The 17775-nt window shown below is 53.8% G+C and overlaps 1 protein-coding gene across 1 annotated transcript; it reads right to left on the reverse strand.

Moving 5' to 3' along the window:
- Window positions 1–10360: 10360 nt before the first annotated feature.
- LOC122116113 (proline-rich protein 2-like) lies at window positions 10361–14239 on the reverse strand. The gene is made up of 2 exons (XM_042689749.1): window positions 14166–14239; window positions 10361–10931 (listed from the first exon to the last, which is right to left on the reverse strand). The coding sequence occupies exons 1-2, from the start codon at window positions 14237–14239 to the stop codon at window positions 10361–10363; spliced, it is 645 nt and encodes a 214-aa protein (XP_042545683.1).
- Between the last annotated feature and the right edge of the window lie 3536 nt (window positions 14240–17775).

Raw genomic sequence — 17775 nt, forward strand, 5'->3', positions numbered from 1 at the left:
GCCGGCACCACTCACCGTGGTAGATGCTGAGCCCGAGACCGAGGCTGCCTCTCCTGCTGCTGACATGCACAGAGAATGGGGCCTGTGGGCACTTCGGGGTCCTCTTGGGCCTGGTGGGACAAGAAGCTGCCTGCTCCTCGTGCTTCACTCGGCCACCGCCTCCGGAGCCTGTCACCTCTCCTGCCCTCTGGAAGCGCTGTTCTGCTCCTCCTCATCAACCTCGACGTCAATCACCTTCCAGGTGAAAATCAAGGGCACAGTTCTTCAGCTAAAATCTTACTTCTAAGCAGATTTTAAGAGACGTGAATTCACTCACTTCCTGGCCTCGCTCTCAGAAACTTTGTCCTAGCCCTGACGCGGGCAGAGGCCTCCTCCCTTCTCTGTCCTCCACAGCGCCTACCTTCCCAGCACTGGGACATTGGGAATCACCACTCCGTAAGCAGGAAACTCATACCCTTAACTCCAAAATAACCCTTGACTGCTCCTTTTCTGACACTGTTATTGATAAGCATAGATTTCTCCGGAAACCCAACAGTTGGATATAACTTTGGGTTTCCTCGGCTTTTGTTTTTTTTTTTTGGTCAGTTGTGGGGCTTGAACTCTGGGCCTGGGTGCTGTCCCTGCACTCTTCAGCTCAAGGCGAGCACTCTACCGCTTGAGCCACAGCACCATTTCCAGTTTTCTAGTGGTTTATTGGAGATAAGAGTCTCACGGACTTTCCTGCCTGGGCTTGAACCGAGATCCTCAGATCTCAGCCTCCTGAGTAGCTAGGATTACAGGCGTGAGCCACTAGTGCCCGACTTCCTCGGCTTTCTTTAGTGCATATCTGTAGCTCAACAAACCCCTCCAGGAGGGAAGTGGTGGTTGGCTGCCTCGGGGTCTGTCCTGGGCCCCAGACATCTTGCCAAAGCCATGATGCGGGGGGCAGCAGAGCTCTGGCGGGCCAGGGGTCCAGGTCTGAGATCAGCTTGGTTGAGGCTTGCCAGGGCTCTGACACATGGCACAGGCTCCTCGGTGGCAGAGCTCTGGCGGGCCAGGGGTCCAGGTCTGAGATCAGCTTGGTTGAGGCTTGCCAGGGCTCTGACACATGGCACAGGCTCCTCGGTGGCAGAGCTCTGGCGGGCCAGGGGTCCAGGTCTGAGATCAGCTTGGTTGAGGCTTGCCAGGGCTCTGACACATGGCACAGGCTCCTCGGTGGCAGAGCTCTGGCGGGCCAGGGGTCCAGGTCTGAGATCAGCTTGGTTGAGGCTTGCCAGGGCTCTGACACATGGCACAGGCTCCTCGGTGGCAGAGCTCTGGCGGGCCAGGGGTCCAGGTCTGAGATCAGCTTGGTTGAGGCTTGCCAGGGCTCTGACACATGGCACAGGCTCCTCGGTGGCCCACACTGGCATCACGTCTTCTTCCCTGCTCTCCAAGGACATCAAGGACATCTCTCTCTCTCTCTGCTCTTGAAGAGGGAAGGCTGCCTGCTCGCTCATTCTTCCTCCCGCCATCCGGGGCAGGCTGCTCTGCTGCTTCCTGACATTGCTTTCATCTTCCTGGGGGGAGGAGGGAGGGCACACCTTCCAAGCTGGGTGGAGAAATGCGGTCAGAGTACAAGGCAGGAGGGGGAGCTATTAATAAAGGTGTTATCACAGCACCCACCAACACAGGGTAAAGGAACGAACTGGCCACTCCAACTGTGAGGGGCAAAGACCCCTCACCTCCATCCCTCAGCCCTGGATGCTTGCCCGAGGCCAGCGGCTGATGGCCTGCCGGACATGTCCGTGGGAGATGGGAGGGAGGAACAGAGGAGCACCTACAGCTGGTGTCTGGCGTGTGGGAGCTGAGCACTGGTCCTGGAGCCCCGTGGGACGGGATCACTGCCTGCACCCCACACCTGAGGGTTCTGAACGTGGGTGGACACTCACGGGAGGGCTTCGCAGACTGGAAATGATCCTGGAAAGGCTGCCGGCATCCCTCCTCCTGCTGGGTCCCTGCCTGAGCCGTGTGCCGAGGGCCGGCAGGAGTGAAGTGGAAGAGGCTGGGGTGGGACCTGAGCCTCGCAGAGCAGGCTGGTCCTCACCCCAGGGGAGCCAAGTTCATGCAGGTGGGTCGAGTCAGGCAGGCTACACTAGAGGGGGGGAGGGGAGGGGACGGGAAGAGGGACAGCGGCGGCTGCTGTGGGCTGCGTTGATTCACCCAGCAGGAGGTCTGCACCTTCTGTTGTCTTCAACCATCCTCATTGCCTTCCATTCAGCCTTCATTCATTCATTCAGACATCCATTCACTAGTTCACCCCTTTATTTGAAAGGCCCAGGGCTCCCACAGGGTGGAATAGCTGCACCTCTTGCTAGAGCAGCTGCAGATAGCAGACTGTGGACACAGGTACTGGAAGAGTACGGGCTCCTCCCATCCCACGCCCCTCTTCTCTCTGCTGCTGCATTCGATACTACTCAAGGCCAGGCACAGGGAGGCCCGGTTCACACCTGTAATCTTAGCCTCTTAGGAGGCTGAGATACAGAAGATTGCAACTAGAGGCTGTGGTGGGACCTGTCAATCCAGCTACACAGAAGCATAACTTGCAGGGTAGAGGTTCAGGCAGCCTTGGGCAAAAAGGGAGACCCTACCTCAGAAAAAGGAGAGACAGGGTGTCTAGCAAGTGTGAGTTCAAATCCTAGTGCCACCAAAAATATTTGTTTACTTTTTGAGTAAACAAAACCTGCTGTTGCTGTCTCTGGTTCTCAGAATAAGGCGTTAGAACATCCACGTGGAGGGCCAAGTCCCCAGGTCCCCTGCCGGTCTGCTGTGGGCGTATGTGGGAGTCCAGTAGCTGGGCACCAAGAAGCCACACACACGTGGCCACACCCTTCAGCGATGGCACAGATGTTTGCCCAGCTTGCCTGCACACCTACTTGTCCACTGTGTGAAGGTTAGCAAAATAGAATTCCACTTAACATAAAGCACAAAGAGCCCAGGGTGACACTGTGGGTCTGTGCCAGGCATGGCGCGGCAGGGGTCTGCCTACCCATCAGGACCAGGCCGGCATCCTCGCCCCAGCCCAGAGACGGCATCTGCACACCCCCAGCTGCGCTGCACACTACCTCCTGCTGCGGCCTGCTGCACCCAGCTGCAGGCCGGGGCTGAGCAGGAGGCCCAGGTGACTTGGGTGAACCGTGGCCTCCGGGAGACTGGAAGTGACGCACACTTCTCACCCCTTAAATTGCAGCCCAGCAGAGACGGGCTCCTGCGCTTTACCCAGCATCCCTTTCCTTCGCTGAGCAGCTGTGGAGCTACCCAGCGGCTCCCCGGTGGGGAGGGCCTGGGAGGAGCTGTCAGACGCGGCATCTCCCGTTGCTCCTTTGCCCCCTTGGGCTCTGGCTGTTGTCTCTGCTGCCTCTCCCTCCTCCTGATGTCTCGGGAGTTTATACAGCCAGGACCAAGAGGTCCCTGAAACAAATCCCTCAGGTTCCCTGCTGGTGGCTCACTTGACCCCAGAGATGAGGGGAGAGAGGGCAGGCAGGTATCGGCTGAGCAGCTGTCCTGTGCCAGGGCCCCAATTAGGATGATGCCCTTCCAGCTGTTCCCAGGCAGACGTGTCTGCATCTACAACATATACAGAAGGTGCCTTCGCAGCCCCCTAGAACAGCAGCTAACAGGTGGAGAGGAAGCAGCAGGACAGCAAGGGGGAAGTGGGAGGTGCCAAGGCCCAGGGCCCAGGAGGAGCAAATTCGGGGTCTGCTCCTGGCTGAAGCCGCCCCTCACCGAGTGTAAGTTGAACCTCGGTGGATGGTGCAGGGACAGGCAGGCAGGCGGGCAGGCGGGCGGGCGGGCGGGCAGGCGGGCAGGCAGGCAGGCAGGCAGGACAGGCAGGCAGGCAGGACAGGGCAGGACAGGCGGGCGGGCGGGTGGGCGGGTGGGCAGGCAGGCAGGCAGGCAGGCAGCTTTGCCTCCCTGAGGAACCCTGCTGCAGTCAAGGCATGGGCTCTGGCCTGGGAAGGAGCTCACCTTGCCTGGGCTGAGTCTTGATTCTTGCCTGCCTCCCTTGCCAACCCTCCCCGCCCCCGTTTCCTCTGGATGCCACACTCCTGGTGACTGCATCCCAGTCACGCTTGCTCGCTCCAGCCTTCTGCAGAGACCAAGGCCAGGAGAATGGCCACAGTACATCCTGTTTCTCCCCTTCCCAGCTATGTATTTAATCTCAGAGACGTGGCCACCACTCAGAGGAAAGACCTTTAAATGTTTCCATTGCTTTGACAAGAGTGAGCTGCGATGGTGGAGGACTTGCTGGACAATGGACACGTAAACTGCTTTGCAGCTCTGTTGTCTTTCTCTGGCTGTTCTGGCCTTGGCTTCATGCACAGTCCCATGCTGGCATCCTCAGCAATGCGTCTGCCAAAAGCTAACTCTTCTACTATTATAGAATACATAGTTCTTGAAGAAAGCTCAGAAAGTGCCAATAGGTAGGAAGGACAAGAAAAGATTTAGCCATGATCCCACAGCGCAGGGGAACCTCCCTCCTCCCCTCACCCCGACCCCCACCTAGTGGTTTTCAGTTCCAGTTGTGAGATGGAGAGAGACCGCAGGAAAGGCACAACACCGAAGGCCATACACCTTGTTCCACCATTATCCTGGTTTGGGAAACACTTGACTACCTTCTAGCCACAAAGATTGTCTCATGTATTTTCTTCCAACAGTTTTATTGGCTCAGCTCTGCTCGATTGCCAGTTGTACATCCATGTCACATTAGGATGAGCTCAAGTCACCTTTTCTTCTTAAAGAGAGATTCGGGTTCTTCAGAACCATTTGTTGGAGGTTTGTCTTTGCACCTTTGGACTGCTTAGAGGTTTTGTTGGCAGTCAGGTGACTGTAAATCGGGTCGCTCAGCAGGTCTCCATCCTGTCCATGTGTCAGGCAGTCCTGGGCCTGTGCCACCCTGTCTAGATTAGTACAGCTTTGTGGCAGATGGGTGGATTAAGTCCTCTAACATGGTTTTTCCCTTACAGAATTTCTTTGGAATAAATTAAGTACTTTGTATTTCCATATAAATTTTAGAATCTGCTTATCAATTTCCAATTTAAAGGCCCGCTGAGCTTTTTTTTTTTTTTTTTTACTGCTATTGAGTTGCATAGATAGATCAAATTGAGCAGAACTGGCAGCTTAATAACACCGAGTTTTCCAATGAATAGTCTCTGTTTATTTAGGTTTATTTCAGTTTCTCTTATTAATGTTTTGTTGTTTTCAGCTTAGGAAGAACTTATAATCTCTTCTTAAATTTATTATAAAGTACTTTATGTGCTTTGATGTTATAAGTGGAATTGTTTTAAATGTAATTCAATTATTTATGGTGCTTATATATAAAAATTAGAGTTTTGTGTATTTACTCGACAGTGGCATTGTTTTTTAAATTGTTATTATAAAGGTGATGTACAGAGGGATTACTGTTTAATAAGTCAGGTAAAGAGTACATTTCTGTTTGAACAATGTCACCCCTTCCTTCGTTCTCTCCCAGTTTTTCCCTCCTCTCTCCTCCCATAAGTTGTATAGTTCATTTTCAACATCATTCCTACTGACCCATGCAGCACCATTGTAAATTCACTTATTGCAGTAATTGCTTTAGAGATTCTTTCAGATTTTCTATGGTAGAGACCAATTTTTTTATATCTGTGTTTATTTGTTTTTTTTAGCCTTGCTCTGTCTTACTATCTAGAATATCTGGACATCATTAACAAAAACAGCAAGACAATTAGGCATGGTTGCAGGTTGCTTAACTGTGCTCCCAGCCTCTCAGAGGCTGAGTCAGGAGGGTCCACTGCAGCTGGGATTTGGAGGGCAGCCTGGGCGACATTGCACAGGCCACATCTATTCCCGCCTCCCCCTCCCTCCCCCCACGGCCCCCCCACGCATAATAAGATAGAGCAGGCTTTTTCTTGATCTTGGGGAGAGGAAACGCACACCAGTCTTCCGCTGAGGTAAGAGCACAGGGAAAGAACTCAGACTATTGTGTGCTTGGAGCGGAGGGGCATCAGCGCCCACTCATGTTTTCACTCTAACACTTTGACACTAGGTGTGTGAACGTTTTTTCCTCACACCAACTACTTCTCTAGACTGCACTGGTTGGTGTTCAACAGCTGACTCAAGCTGCGCTCCCTTCCCGGAGTCAAGCATCCCTCAGGACCACGAGCCCACCCTCCAGCCCCAGCTCCACAAACCCCAGAGGCAAGTCCGGGGCGCTTCCCGGACCTGCACACTCTGTCTCCTTCCCAGGCCTGCCGGCTCAGCCGCTCAGCCCCTGCCAGTGGCTTTGTGTGTTGCTCCTGGGTGGTGGTTGTTACTTTCACATTTAGTCTCTCAGGGGGTGAAATGAAACTTACTAATATTTTTTAACATAATTTGTTTGATTCATGACATTTTCCCTATAGGTATTTTTAGACACTATAAAGTATCCTTTCGTCCCTCTGTATATGTTTTAGGTATTTGTATCATTATCATTAAGGAGTTGTTCAAGGGGTCACACTTCCATGTCAGGTAATGAGTTCAATGCTTCTTGGACAGTTTCACCCCTCCCTTTACTTTCCCCCATGTCCCCATCCTGTCACTGCCCATGAGTTGCTTAGTTCATTTTTTGCATAGTGTATATTATATTGCTCTCTGTATGTCTTGTGGTGATTGTCTTTTATTTATTTTTATTTTTTTTGTCTGTGGTGGGGCTTGAACTCTGGACCTGGGCGCTGTCCCTCAGCTCTTCAGTTCAAAGCGAGCACTCTACCACTTGAGCCACAGCGCCACTTCCGGTTTTCTGGTGGTTTATTGGAGATAAGAGTCTCATGGACTTTCCTGCCCGGGCTGGCTTTGACCCTTGATCCTCAGATCTCAGCCTCTTGAGTAGTTAGGATTATAGGTGTGAGCCACTGGTGCCTGGCTGTTTTGCTTTTTTTATTTGTTAGTTTTATTTTGTATGCTGGTCCAGGGGCTTGAATTTAGGGCCTGGGTGCTGTTCCTGAGCTTTTCTGTGTAAAGGCTAGCCTTCTACTACTTGAGTTGCAACTCCATTTCTGGCTTTTTTGTGGTTAATTGGAGATAAGAGTCTCATCCTGACTTTGAACCGCGATCCTCAGACTACAGCCTTCTGAGAAGCTAGGATTACAGGCATGAGCCACCATCTTTTGCCTTTTTATCTTATCTTTTTCTTTCTCTTCTCTTTCTCCTCTCTCTCTCCCCCTTCTCTCTTCCCTCTTTTGCTTTTGACATGGTCTTGGCTGTGTAGCCCAGGCTGGCCTTAAATTCCAGATCCTTCTGTGCCAGCATTCAAGTGTAGGCCACCAGCTTGTTCTGGCTCTTTCTAGGTTGCCAGTCTGGGTCTCAATGGAAGTTTTTCCCAGTTAACCCCTGACTCTTTCTGCGATTTTGTCTATGATTTGTCACCTGACCTGTTTTTATCCATCCCTGTGACCACACAGTACCACCTTCAAGAGGATTGCTCACTCTAACAAAATCAGCTCTTAGCATTTTATACATTAGTAATCTGTATTATTAATTCCTTCAGCAAACTTCCCGACACTCCAAAGGCATTACAGATGAAAGTTGAAAGATCAACGTCTCTGGAATCAGGTCGCTTAATTCTAGGTGGGAAGAAGATGAAGTGGAGGCAAACCTCAGGGACCAGGTGAGAAGGAGGGCGGGCCACACTGAGGTAATTGTTACAAAGGCCTAACAAGGCCCAGTGTGGAGTTGAGAGAAGTGTTGTATAATTGGCCCAAAGCTGTGTCTGCAGGGCTGTCATCCCTGGAACATCATGGCCCTGTGTAACATTGTGTAATTCCTGTACCAGTCTACCTTGCCCGGGGAAGAATTCAACAAAATCTCCAGAAGCAGCAACAATTTAGGGACGAGTATTCCTTTGTTAATAAGACATAGTAAATGAATATTTGTATAATTAATGATGATATAAAACAGCCTTGCTTTTATAGACTCTTCTGACCCACAATAATATAACAAGGTGGGTAGAAGTTGAAAACTTGCCATTCGAGGCCAGCTGGAGTTCTGCATTCTACACTGGCAGCCCAGTCCCAAGAGCAAAGCTTGGTGAGACTCCTCTCCACTGACCCTCAGCCCGGGACTCCTCTCCCATGACCTCTCCAACACATAATATATGGATAATGCTTAGATTTCATGTTTAAAGAGACTCCAAATAGGGAGAAAGCTAGAAGTTTTTGATTCTAAGCAAAAAAGAAAGGGAAGAATTCATATGTTCATGATAATGAAGATATGGATTTGCATCTTCAAATCTTATACTACATAAGAGTCTAGAAAGTGATCGCAGTAAACCTTCACTGCTGTGTTACAGTACTAATTCCAGTCTTCAAGTTTTATGTGGGGGTGACTTTAGGCTTGTCCCCTACCCAGTCACGGGTTCCACGGGGAGAGGGTGCTGCCTCCTGTTCACACCCAGCGGCGACGGTGCAGGACCCCAGGCTCAGACCTATCCGCCCACCTCCAGTCTGTCTTCTGTGACAGCCGCTGGCCTGTCTAGACAAAAGTGGCATTTGGCCAAGGACAGCACACAGGCCGCACACCCCAGTCTGAGGCTACACCAGGGACAGCTGAGGCAGGGTGCGCACGACCCAGGGTTACGTGGACAAGTCGAGTCTCGGACCTGCAGGCCCAAGCCCTCCTGAAGTCCTGCATTGGCTCCTCAGCCTGTCCTGGGTGTTTCTCGAGGCAGCCCTGCCCACCCGTCCTCACTAACTCCTGAGGTTCTCTGGCAGGAGAGGACAGCAGGTGGGATGCTGGCGCTGCTGCTTCAAGAGTGCCTGCTGACAGCTCTCGGGGGTTGTGGACGAGCGGGCGAGGTGTGGCTTCCTCCTGTTGGAGGTAGGACCCTCACTGGCTTGAGATGGATGGGGGTGGAAGGGGTAGAGGAGAAAAGGAGATGGGGGAAAGGAGGGAGAGGGGGTTGGAGGGGGTAGAGGGGGATGGGGGATGGGGGAAGGAGGGAGATAGGGGATGGAGGGGGAGGAAGGGGGATGGGGAATGGAGGGGGTGGAGAGGGATGGAGGGGGATGGGGAAAGATGGAGAGGGAAGGGGGGCTGGAGGGGTTCATAGTCATGTGCCTTAAAGACTGTTTTAATGGGGAGCGAGGCCGACCCCAAGGAGGAAGGCAGTGTGGTCCGCTCTGCTCTCTACTCCACTGCGCACAGGCACAGGGCTGGGGAAATGGTGCCAGTCAGCCCCCGCTGACCACCTCTGCAGTCCCTCTGTGTCCACAGCAACCATGTTCCTCTGATCTGGCTGCCAGCTAGCCATGACGCGTGACCTGAAGTCAGAGAGGTAGACACGCACATCTACCCCTGCCCGTCCTCTGGCTCTGCAGTTCCGTAGATGCATTTCTTAAGAAAGAGCAGAGATTTGTGTCCCACATACAGGGAAACATCCACAGCACCGACCAGGAAAACATCTATTTTTACCGTCAGCTGACAGGAGTGCCGTCTAAAACGCTGTGGTAATCAGCTGCAGGGAAGAAAAACATTCAACGCGTGAGACACAAAGCTGTTTTTAAAGGAAATCAAGCCAGCATTTAAAAACTTTTCTTAAAAAAAAAAAAAGCTGGATGAAATAAACAAGTGGGTAGGTGTGCTGGTTTGTTTCAATCAAGTGTCTTTATAGAAAAGGGCAGCTGACCCTGCACCATAACCAGCTGAAGTCACCAGCAGGAAGCACCGTGAGGACAGCTTCTCTGGCTTCCAGGAGCATTCCTGGGAGGAGCTGGGGGCCCTGGGAGGCGCTGGGGGCCCTGGGAGGAGCTGGGGGCCCTGGGAGAGGCTGGGGGCCCTGGGAGGCGCTGGGGGCCCTGGGAGGCGCTGGGGGCCCTGAGAGGAGCTGGGGGCCCTGGGAGGAGCTGGGGGCCCTGGGAGGAGCTGGGGGCTATGGGAGAAGCTGGGGGCCCTGGGAGAGGCTGGGGGCCCTGGGAGGCGCTGGGGGCCCTGGGAGGAGCTGGGGGCCCTGAGAGGAGCTGGGGGCCCTGGGAGGAGCTGGGGGCCCTGAGAGGAGCTGGGGGCCCTGGGAGGAGCTGGGGGCCCTGGGAGGAGCTGGGGGCTATGGGAGAAGCTGGGGGCCCTGAGAGGAGCTGGGGGCCCTGGGAGGAGCTGGGGGCCCTGAGAGGAGCTGGGGGCCCTGGGAGGAGCTGGGGGCCCTGGGAGGCGCTGGGGGTCCTGGGAAGAGCTGGGGGCCCTGGGAGGCGCTGGGGGGCCTGGGAGGAGCTGGGGGCTCTGGGAGAAGCTGGGGGCCCTGGGAGGCGCTGGGGGGCCTGGGAGGAGCTGGGGGCCCTGGGAGGAGCTGGGGGCCCTGGGAGGCGCTGGGGGTCCTGGGAAGAGCTGGGGGCTATGGGAGAAGCTGGGGGCCCTGGGAGGAGCTGGGGGCCCTGGGAGAAGCTGGGGGCTCTGGGAAGAGCTGGGGGCCCTGAGAGGAGCTGGGGGCTCTGGGAGGAGCTGGGGGCCCTGAGAGGAGCTGGGGGCTCTGGGAGGAGCTGGGGGCCCTGGGAGGAGCTGGGGGCCCTGGGAGGCGCTGGGGGCCCTGGGAGGAGCTGGGGCCCTGGGAGGCGCTGGGGGCCCTGGGAGGAGCTGGGGGCCCTGGGAGGCGCTGGGGGCCCTGGGAGGAGCTGGGGGCTATGGGAGAAGCTGGGGGCCCTGAGAGGAGCTGGGGGTCCTGGGAGGAGCTGGGGGCTCTAGGAGGAGCTGGGGGCCCTGAGAGGAGCTGGGGGCCCTGGGAGGAGCTTGGGGCTCTGGGAGGAGCTGGGGACTCTGGGAGGAGCTGGGGGCCCTGGGAGAAGCTGGGGACCCTGGGAGGAGCTGGGGGCTCTGGGAGGAGCTGGGGGCCCTGAGAGGAGCTGGGGGCTCTGGGAGGAGCTGGGGGCCCTGGGAGGAGCTGGGGGCTCTGGGAGGAGCTGGGGGCCCTGGGAGAAGCTGGGGGCTCTGGGAGGAGCTGGGGGCCCTGGGAGGAGCTGGGGGCCCTGGGAGAAGCTGGGGGCTCTGGGAGGAGCTGGGGACCCTGGGAGGAGCTGGGGGCCCTGGGAGGAGCTGGGGGCTCGCTGGAGGAGCCCATCCCTTTCTGCAGCATTTGGATGCTGGGGAGAGGATCGCAGCTGGGAGGAACTGCAAAGCGGTCACGTCTTCATGGTCCAGGTGTCCACGCCCGCCCAGCTCCACGTGTTATTCTGTTACCCAAGAAGCCACTGCGATAAGGAAATGAAGCTCATTAGGCTCAGCTGTGATTACTAGAGCACAGGCAGACCCACACGTGGAGAGAATGGAGGACAAGTGGGCAGCAAAGCGGGCGATGGTTTTCTGCGACCGGAAGTGACCCACAGACACGGCCGTGGGTCCTCGGGGAACTGGCCTCATTGGCTGTGGTCTGACGGGTGAAGGCCCAGCTGCTGTGGTGGATGGAGACCCCAGAGACTTTTCGGGGCCATGCACTCAGCACCCCTGCAGCCTTGCACGGGCCAGGTTTGCTGGAGGCAGCTTTAGGCACGGAGTAACTGAACACGAACCAGTGAGCATCTGGAAGACCTTCCTGTAGCCCGTGAGGGAGGCCCAACCACAGGTATGCTGAGCCCTCAACGTTGGTTTTCTTGGAATTGTGTTCAGGCTGAGGGGGACTCCACAGCCACGGACTCCTGGGGGTCTACGGGTGCAGCTGCTTCTGCGGCCTGTCCTCTGCCTCCGGGCAGCTCACAGGCTCTTGGGCCTGCCACGGCTATGTCTCCCATTGACCTATTTTGTAAGAGGAATTCTCCTAGTGGTCAGACAGAGCAAATGCAAGGGAAGAATTTATGTGGAAGCTCATAGTTTTGCAGGCATCTCCTTCTAAGCTTACCTTTCCGTGGTTTTGATTTGTACAGTTCCTTTCAAAGCTCAGCAAACAAGATGCAGAAAGTTATTCTCACCATTTTTCTGTCCTAGCCATTTCTGAACCTAAGAACCAAATCAGACGCCCCCAGGATACGCTCTCCTGCCAGGCTGCGAGTCCGGGTTGCCTGGTCTGATCTATTCTTACAGCTCCTAACAAGGTAAGCAAGCATCAAGTCTTTTCTTTTTAAAAGACCAGATGTAGGATAATGTCAAGGGCTCAAGGATAAGAAAACAAACTAACTCAAATGATAATGCCCTGTACATTTTTAAAAGCTAACAAAAAGAATTCTGAAAGATTTTACTGTAAAAAAAACCATCTATGTTTTTGCCCTGATTCAAGCATCGCACAACAGAAAACGATAACATGGTACCCATCACTATACCCAACAATTAAAAATAAGAATTTTACAACTGTCTTGTGTCTGTGAACAGAAGAGCCAGGGTTGGGCTTCTGTGTTTGGATGTGGTGGTCTTGGATTTTGAAATTCACACCTTCCAGTAGAAATATCAGAAATTGTCCTTTCAATGTTCTCTCTCTTTCTCTCTCTCTTTTTCTTTCTCTCCCCCCCACCCTGTGTCAATTGTGGGGCTTGAACTCAGTGCCTGGGCGCTGTCCCTGAGCTCTTTCCTCAAGGCTAGTGCTCTACTAGCCACAGCACCACTTCCAGTTTTCTGGTGGTTAACTGGAGATAAGAGTCTCATAAACTTTCCTGCCTGGGCTGGCTTTGAACTGTGATCATCAGATCTCAGCCGCCAGAGTAGCTAGGATTATAGGCATGAGCCACTGGCTCTTGGCTTCAATTTCTAGTCTTAAGAAGCCTAATTGTCTTGTGGACTCTGAACTGCCACATTTGAAACTCTTCTAAGGGAGAATCACATGCCACAAGTTATCTTTTTTTTTTTCTCTTGGCTGCAAAGCTAATCTTTATCTTTGTTTCTTAGTTTTTGTGTGTGCACTTAGTGGGGCTGGAACTCGGCCTTGAGCTCTTACTCACAACACAGATTATCTTGAAGATCCCTCTAAATACCATGCTTTTACTCATTACTTATCTCTGTGGTTTTGAGGATGTAACAAGTGCCATTTGTGTGCCTAACATCCTGCTGTAAATGCCAATCATCATGTTCCAGGGAATGTGAAGTGGTCTCACATTTCCTACTTATACTCTTAAGCCCTTTCTGTATTTTCTTGTCCTCTTCCTTCTGAACCTGGTGACTGATGAGCCATTTCTTTTGTAATGAAGATGCTAGACCATTGTTAAAACATAGAAGCGTTAATGAAGAAAACCCACGTGCACTGGTCTGGCCCTTGATGCCTGTCACTTCTCAAATCCACTGCACTAGATTGTTTTCTTTCTCTGCATGTTCATGTGTGTTAGTCCTGGGGCTTGAACTCAGGGTCTGGGTGTCCCTGAGCTTTTTCGCTCAAGGCTAGCACTCTACTATTTGAGCCACAGCTCTACTTTGGCATTTTGCAGATTAACTAAAGATAAGAGTCACATGGACTTCTTGCCTGGCTAGCTTCCAGCTGTGAACCTCAGAGCTCAGCCTCCTGAGAAGCTAGAATTACAGCATGAGCCTCTAGCACCTAGCAACTTCCCATTTCCACATTCAGGCTGTAGACACACACATATACATGGACACACCTGTGCATATACACACATTTCTAGTCTCAAAGGAACTTGAGTTGGTTCACTAGAAAACCAGTTTAAAGCAACGTGGAGACATGTGTTCCGTTTGCTTCAGCAACCCAATCACAGGCCATGCTTGCTCAGGTGAATGCCCACCTGAGGAGGGCTTGGATGGGTAGTGCTGGCGATTCCCATCAGTGCTGCGCCTCCCCTGGCCCGGGCAGCGCTGGCGTCTCCCGGGGACGCCACGCTTTGTCAGCTGCACGGCTGTAGGATTACAGTATGGAGCTGAAATAATCCTAGAACAAATCCGTGTGGCTTGAGATGGAATTGGATCAATCCCTGAGAACTGCGTAGTTGACCATCGCGCCACCTGCAGCATTTAGAATGAGGACAGCCTTCACCGGGGCCTCTCTGCAGGACCAGCAGTTTGTAGGACCCGGGCGGGCACCAGGCCTCGACATGTTTTCTTTTTGTTTGTTTTTTTAATATGCTGTGCTAATTTCTGGAAATGGTATGTGGGCATAGAACACGGGCGAGTTGGGAGCAAAGACAGTGTGTCATCGTTTCTGCTGTCTGTGCTCTGAGCGTGTGTGCATGTGTGTGCATTCTCCCTTAAGCACGCCACTCGTGGTGCTGGGCCCTCACATGCCGGCCAGCGGCTCCCCAGAGGAGGGCTGCCTCTGCGCCCGTGGCAGGGACGTGGCGGGCTGGGTCAGCATGACTGCACAAGGCTCACTGGGAACAGCAAGCTCTTTTAAAACGCTCTCCTAGCGTATATAATTTGCTTCTCATAATGAAGAGAGGCTGTTCACACTGTACTCAGCCTCCTCCCCCCCCTTGTGAATAATTTCTTCAGGGGAAAAGCTGCTGTTGTGTGCAGTGTGTCACGACGCCGTTGCGTTGGAAATGGGCTTTGACAGCATCCTGCGAGGAGCCGCTCCGCGCCCGGCTCCCTTCTGTGTCTTTCTGGACCCCACTGCAGGCGCCGGCGTCCGCAGCGGTTCTGCCAGCAGGGCAGTGGCGGCGACCACGGCGTTGGTGCGCGTGGCTGGCCCCTGCGGAGGGAGGCGGTGAGGCAGCGGCACCTCCCTGCAGATGCGTTTGCCTGAGCCTGTTCCTGATCGGGGCACTGTAGCACTGCAGTGCTATTCGATTTATGGTTATGTTTTTGCCTTCTCTCTGCTGCAGGGCGGGGAGGAGATGTGACAAGGGGGCACTGTCTGGAACAGTCTAACAATAGCAATGCAGCTGCACGGCCAGGAGGCTGGAGGTCTGAGCACAGGGGGCACGTCTGGGCCTCTCGGGACCCCAGGGTCTGCTCCAGGCCGCTCGGTTCTTGGCCCCTGGCATCAGGGACTCACTTTTACGTGGTGTTCTCCTTCCTAAAGGACTCCTATTGGGTTAGGGCCCGCCCCACGCCAGCCAGGCCTCCTTTACCCCATCCTCCACAGGAAGTCACATTGGGAGCAGGTGGGGTCGAGTGAGACTCCATCACTAGGATTTGGGAGATCCAGCCCATGGGTTTGGCTCTCAGAGAACCAAATTTTGTGAAACACAAGAGTGTGGAAATAGGTCAAGTGAAATTGGTAATTTATTTCACCAAGTCCTTTGGGTGTTTTAAGGTAACAGCCCAGGACAACACGAGGCTGGTGAGGATGTCTGTCAAGGTCAGCAGTGGAGGTCAAGGGTACCGCGCCGTCTTGAGCCCCGGATGGACTGCACGTCACTGTGTCTGTCCCCTCTGCTCCTGAGTCACACCACGGCTGTGTGGAGAGCACTGTGCAGAAGGGGAACCCAGCCAGGCAGACCGCTGCGCTGTCAGAGGGGCCCAGCTCCGCAGCAACGCGTCCGTTTGGTCCCAGGGAAGAGCCAGCTCTCCTCTTCCCGTTAGAGAGCCCTGTCCCTCGGTCCTTCCCTTCTAAAAGAAAAGAGGCTGAGGGGAGCGATCAGTGCACACAGGCAGAGTAATTTCCGCTGTTCTGCAGGCTTCCCGGAGAGCATTTGAGCAAGTCTGATGCCAGCTCACCCATCTTGTGTCACCGTGATTCTGGGACTTGGGACTCCAGCCATTCCCATTGCATTTACTCGATAAAATCTGGCTCATTAAAGGCCCATTTTCAAAAGGGTGCTTCAACTGCTATTTTCTTTTCTTGCAATCTGTTGCTTGTGCAGAGGGCTTCTTGGAAATCCCTTTCAGAGGATTGTTTCTCTTCAGCCAGTGGCCCCCGTTCTCTTGGGATCGAACTTGTATCCAAATGCTCCTGACTTCTGCGCTCCTTTGCTGGGATTCTTATCCTCCGGGAGTGCAGAGGTAATTCTCAAGAAAGATCACTTCCTTCATTTCTCTTACAACTACTTATCTTCCCCAACACATGTCTTATAACGGGGCTAAGATTTTCCTGGATCAATATTTCCGCTTGAGAGTTTTCTTTTGGGTCCCAGGTGGCCTGTCTCCAGGTCCCTTCCTGCCTGCCCCCTGCAGGCCCACCCTGTGCACAGACAGTGTTTAGGAGGTGTTCTCAGCATTTGCTTCTGGATAATCTGCATCCCAGTCCTGCACAGCAGCACAAGGAGACCGTGGTCCTGCAGACCCAGAGCCCTGGTGGTGGACGGTCTTGTCTAGCTCTGCCCACTAGCCCTGCTCAAACTGCCCTGCCTCACCTATGAAGGGGGAATGGGGAGGTTCAGCCATGAACCAGCGTTATATTTGCAGGGCTTCCAAAGAGACAAAGAGACGCCATGCTGAATTCATGAACCTCCTTTCAGCAATTCCCAACACACACCTCAGGATGAAAGCTCTTTTGTGTGCCCTGACGGCTGATTCTCACAAGGTCTTTAACCCAGCATCTCCCAGAAGTCTGTCGATGTTCAGATCTCTCAAGACGCCATTCTACTCCAGCACCCTGTCTAAACTTCCTCCCTCATCCGTGTTCCTTCCCTAAGCAAGAGGACCAGTATTTCCTTCAGTGTGCACCTGTGGAAAATTCCAGAAACCGGGGGCTTTGCAGATGCCCACTAAGAATCCTCTCCCATCCCCTCCCCAGTGGCTTTTGCCTGCAGTTTCCAGTGGTCAGGCTAAACATTCTTGACATGTCTTCAGCATGGTCTTTTGTTTATTACAAGAAACGCCTCACTTGTCTGTTGTTGGCCTGTGGCCTTCCACGTGACGACCTCGTGACAGTTGGCACGTGGGCCACCTTCCCTCTGCTCTGTTGCTCGGTGCATGTCCCAGGTGAAAGTGAGTGACATTGCTGGTATTCTTCATCCTGACCACTCAGGATCAGTCTTCAGCTCCTCACTGGCCTCATTTTGCTGAAAGATAAAGTGACTACATTGTGCATCAACTCTGTACAGAGTCTTCCGTGAACTTGAAACTCATTTTGCCACAAAACAGGAAGTATCTGGGATTTGGCCTTTGTTGTCTTTTTCTTAATAATGAATTGGACATCTTATAAAGATGAAAAGGACAAAGATGGATACTTGGAGTAAGCGATTTTCCTGGCAATCTTTCTTAAAGATAAATGCATTGGCTATAGAGGTGCGTAGTCTTGCACCCAGAGCAAGATTAAATTGGATCAGACTCAACCACCAGCTCCCAAGGGAAGGAGTCACATGTTCTGGGTCCTGAGGTGGACGTGTTTCCCCAAGCAGCTGTCTCTCTCCCCAAGACAGAAATGGGGCAAGAGAGGCCCTGGCTCCCGAGGCGCGCAGGGCTGGACGTCCGCTCCTGGATACTGTCCTTTCCTTGGGGGCGACCGACCCCAGCCAGCTGCTCACAACCCCTCTCCTGCGGTCCCACGGCGTGTGTCATTGGGCATGCTGTCTCTCTGAGCCTCAGGATTTTCTCATCTATAAAATGGAGCTTTGATGAGCAAGTTAGGTGGGAAAAAAATTGAGTGAGACCCTGTGACTGATGCCAGGTGTTTGAATGAATATTTGTCCCCCCAGAAGTCCTTGTCCTGCTCCCAGCAATCCTGCTGGGTGGAGCCTGAGCAGCCTCCAGAAAGGAGGGGGGAGCTCCTAGGGAGGGAGTAGAGGGGTAGGGGGTGGGCGTGGATGAGCTCCTGGGGGGTAGGGAGAGGGGTGGGTGTGGGTGAGATGCTGGGGGGGAGGGGTGGGCCTGGGAGAGCTCCTGGGCGGGTAGAGGGGTAGTGGGGGGTCTAGGGAGTGCTGATCTTGCTGCAGAGGTGCAGCGGGGAGGGCAGACCTGCGCTCCAGCCCCTCCTTCCCCAGCCCTCCGTTGCCAGGCAGTTTC

Source organism: Dipodomys spectabilis, unplaced genomic scaffold (assembly GCF_019054845.1).
Source record: "Dipodomys spectabilis isolate Male_0828 unplaced genomic scaffold, ASM1905484v1 ptg000126l, whole genome shotgun sequence".
Lineage (NCBI taxonomy): Eukaryota > Metazoa > Chordata > Mammalia > Rodentia > Heteromyidae > Dipodomys > Dipodomys spectabilis.

What these genes read in the sequence shown, in the direction of transcription:
- LOC122116113 (XM_042689749.1), bottom strand. Translation starts at nt 14,239, where the DNA reads ATGCTGACCCAGCCCGCCACGTCCCTGCCACGGGCGCAGAGGCAGCCC. An exon ending in GGGGAGCCGCTGGCCGGCAT is followed by an intron (nt 10,932 to 14,165) that starts GTGAGGGCCCAG and finishes AGCTTCTCCCAG; the next exon opens with GGCCCCCAGCTCCTCCCAGA.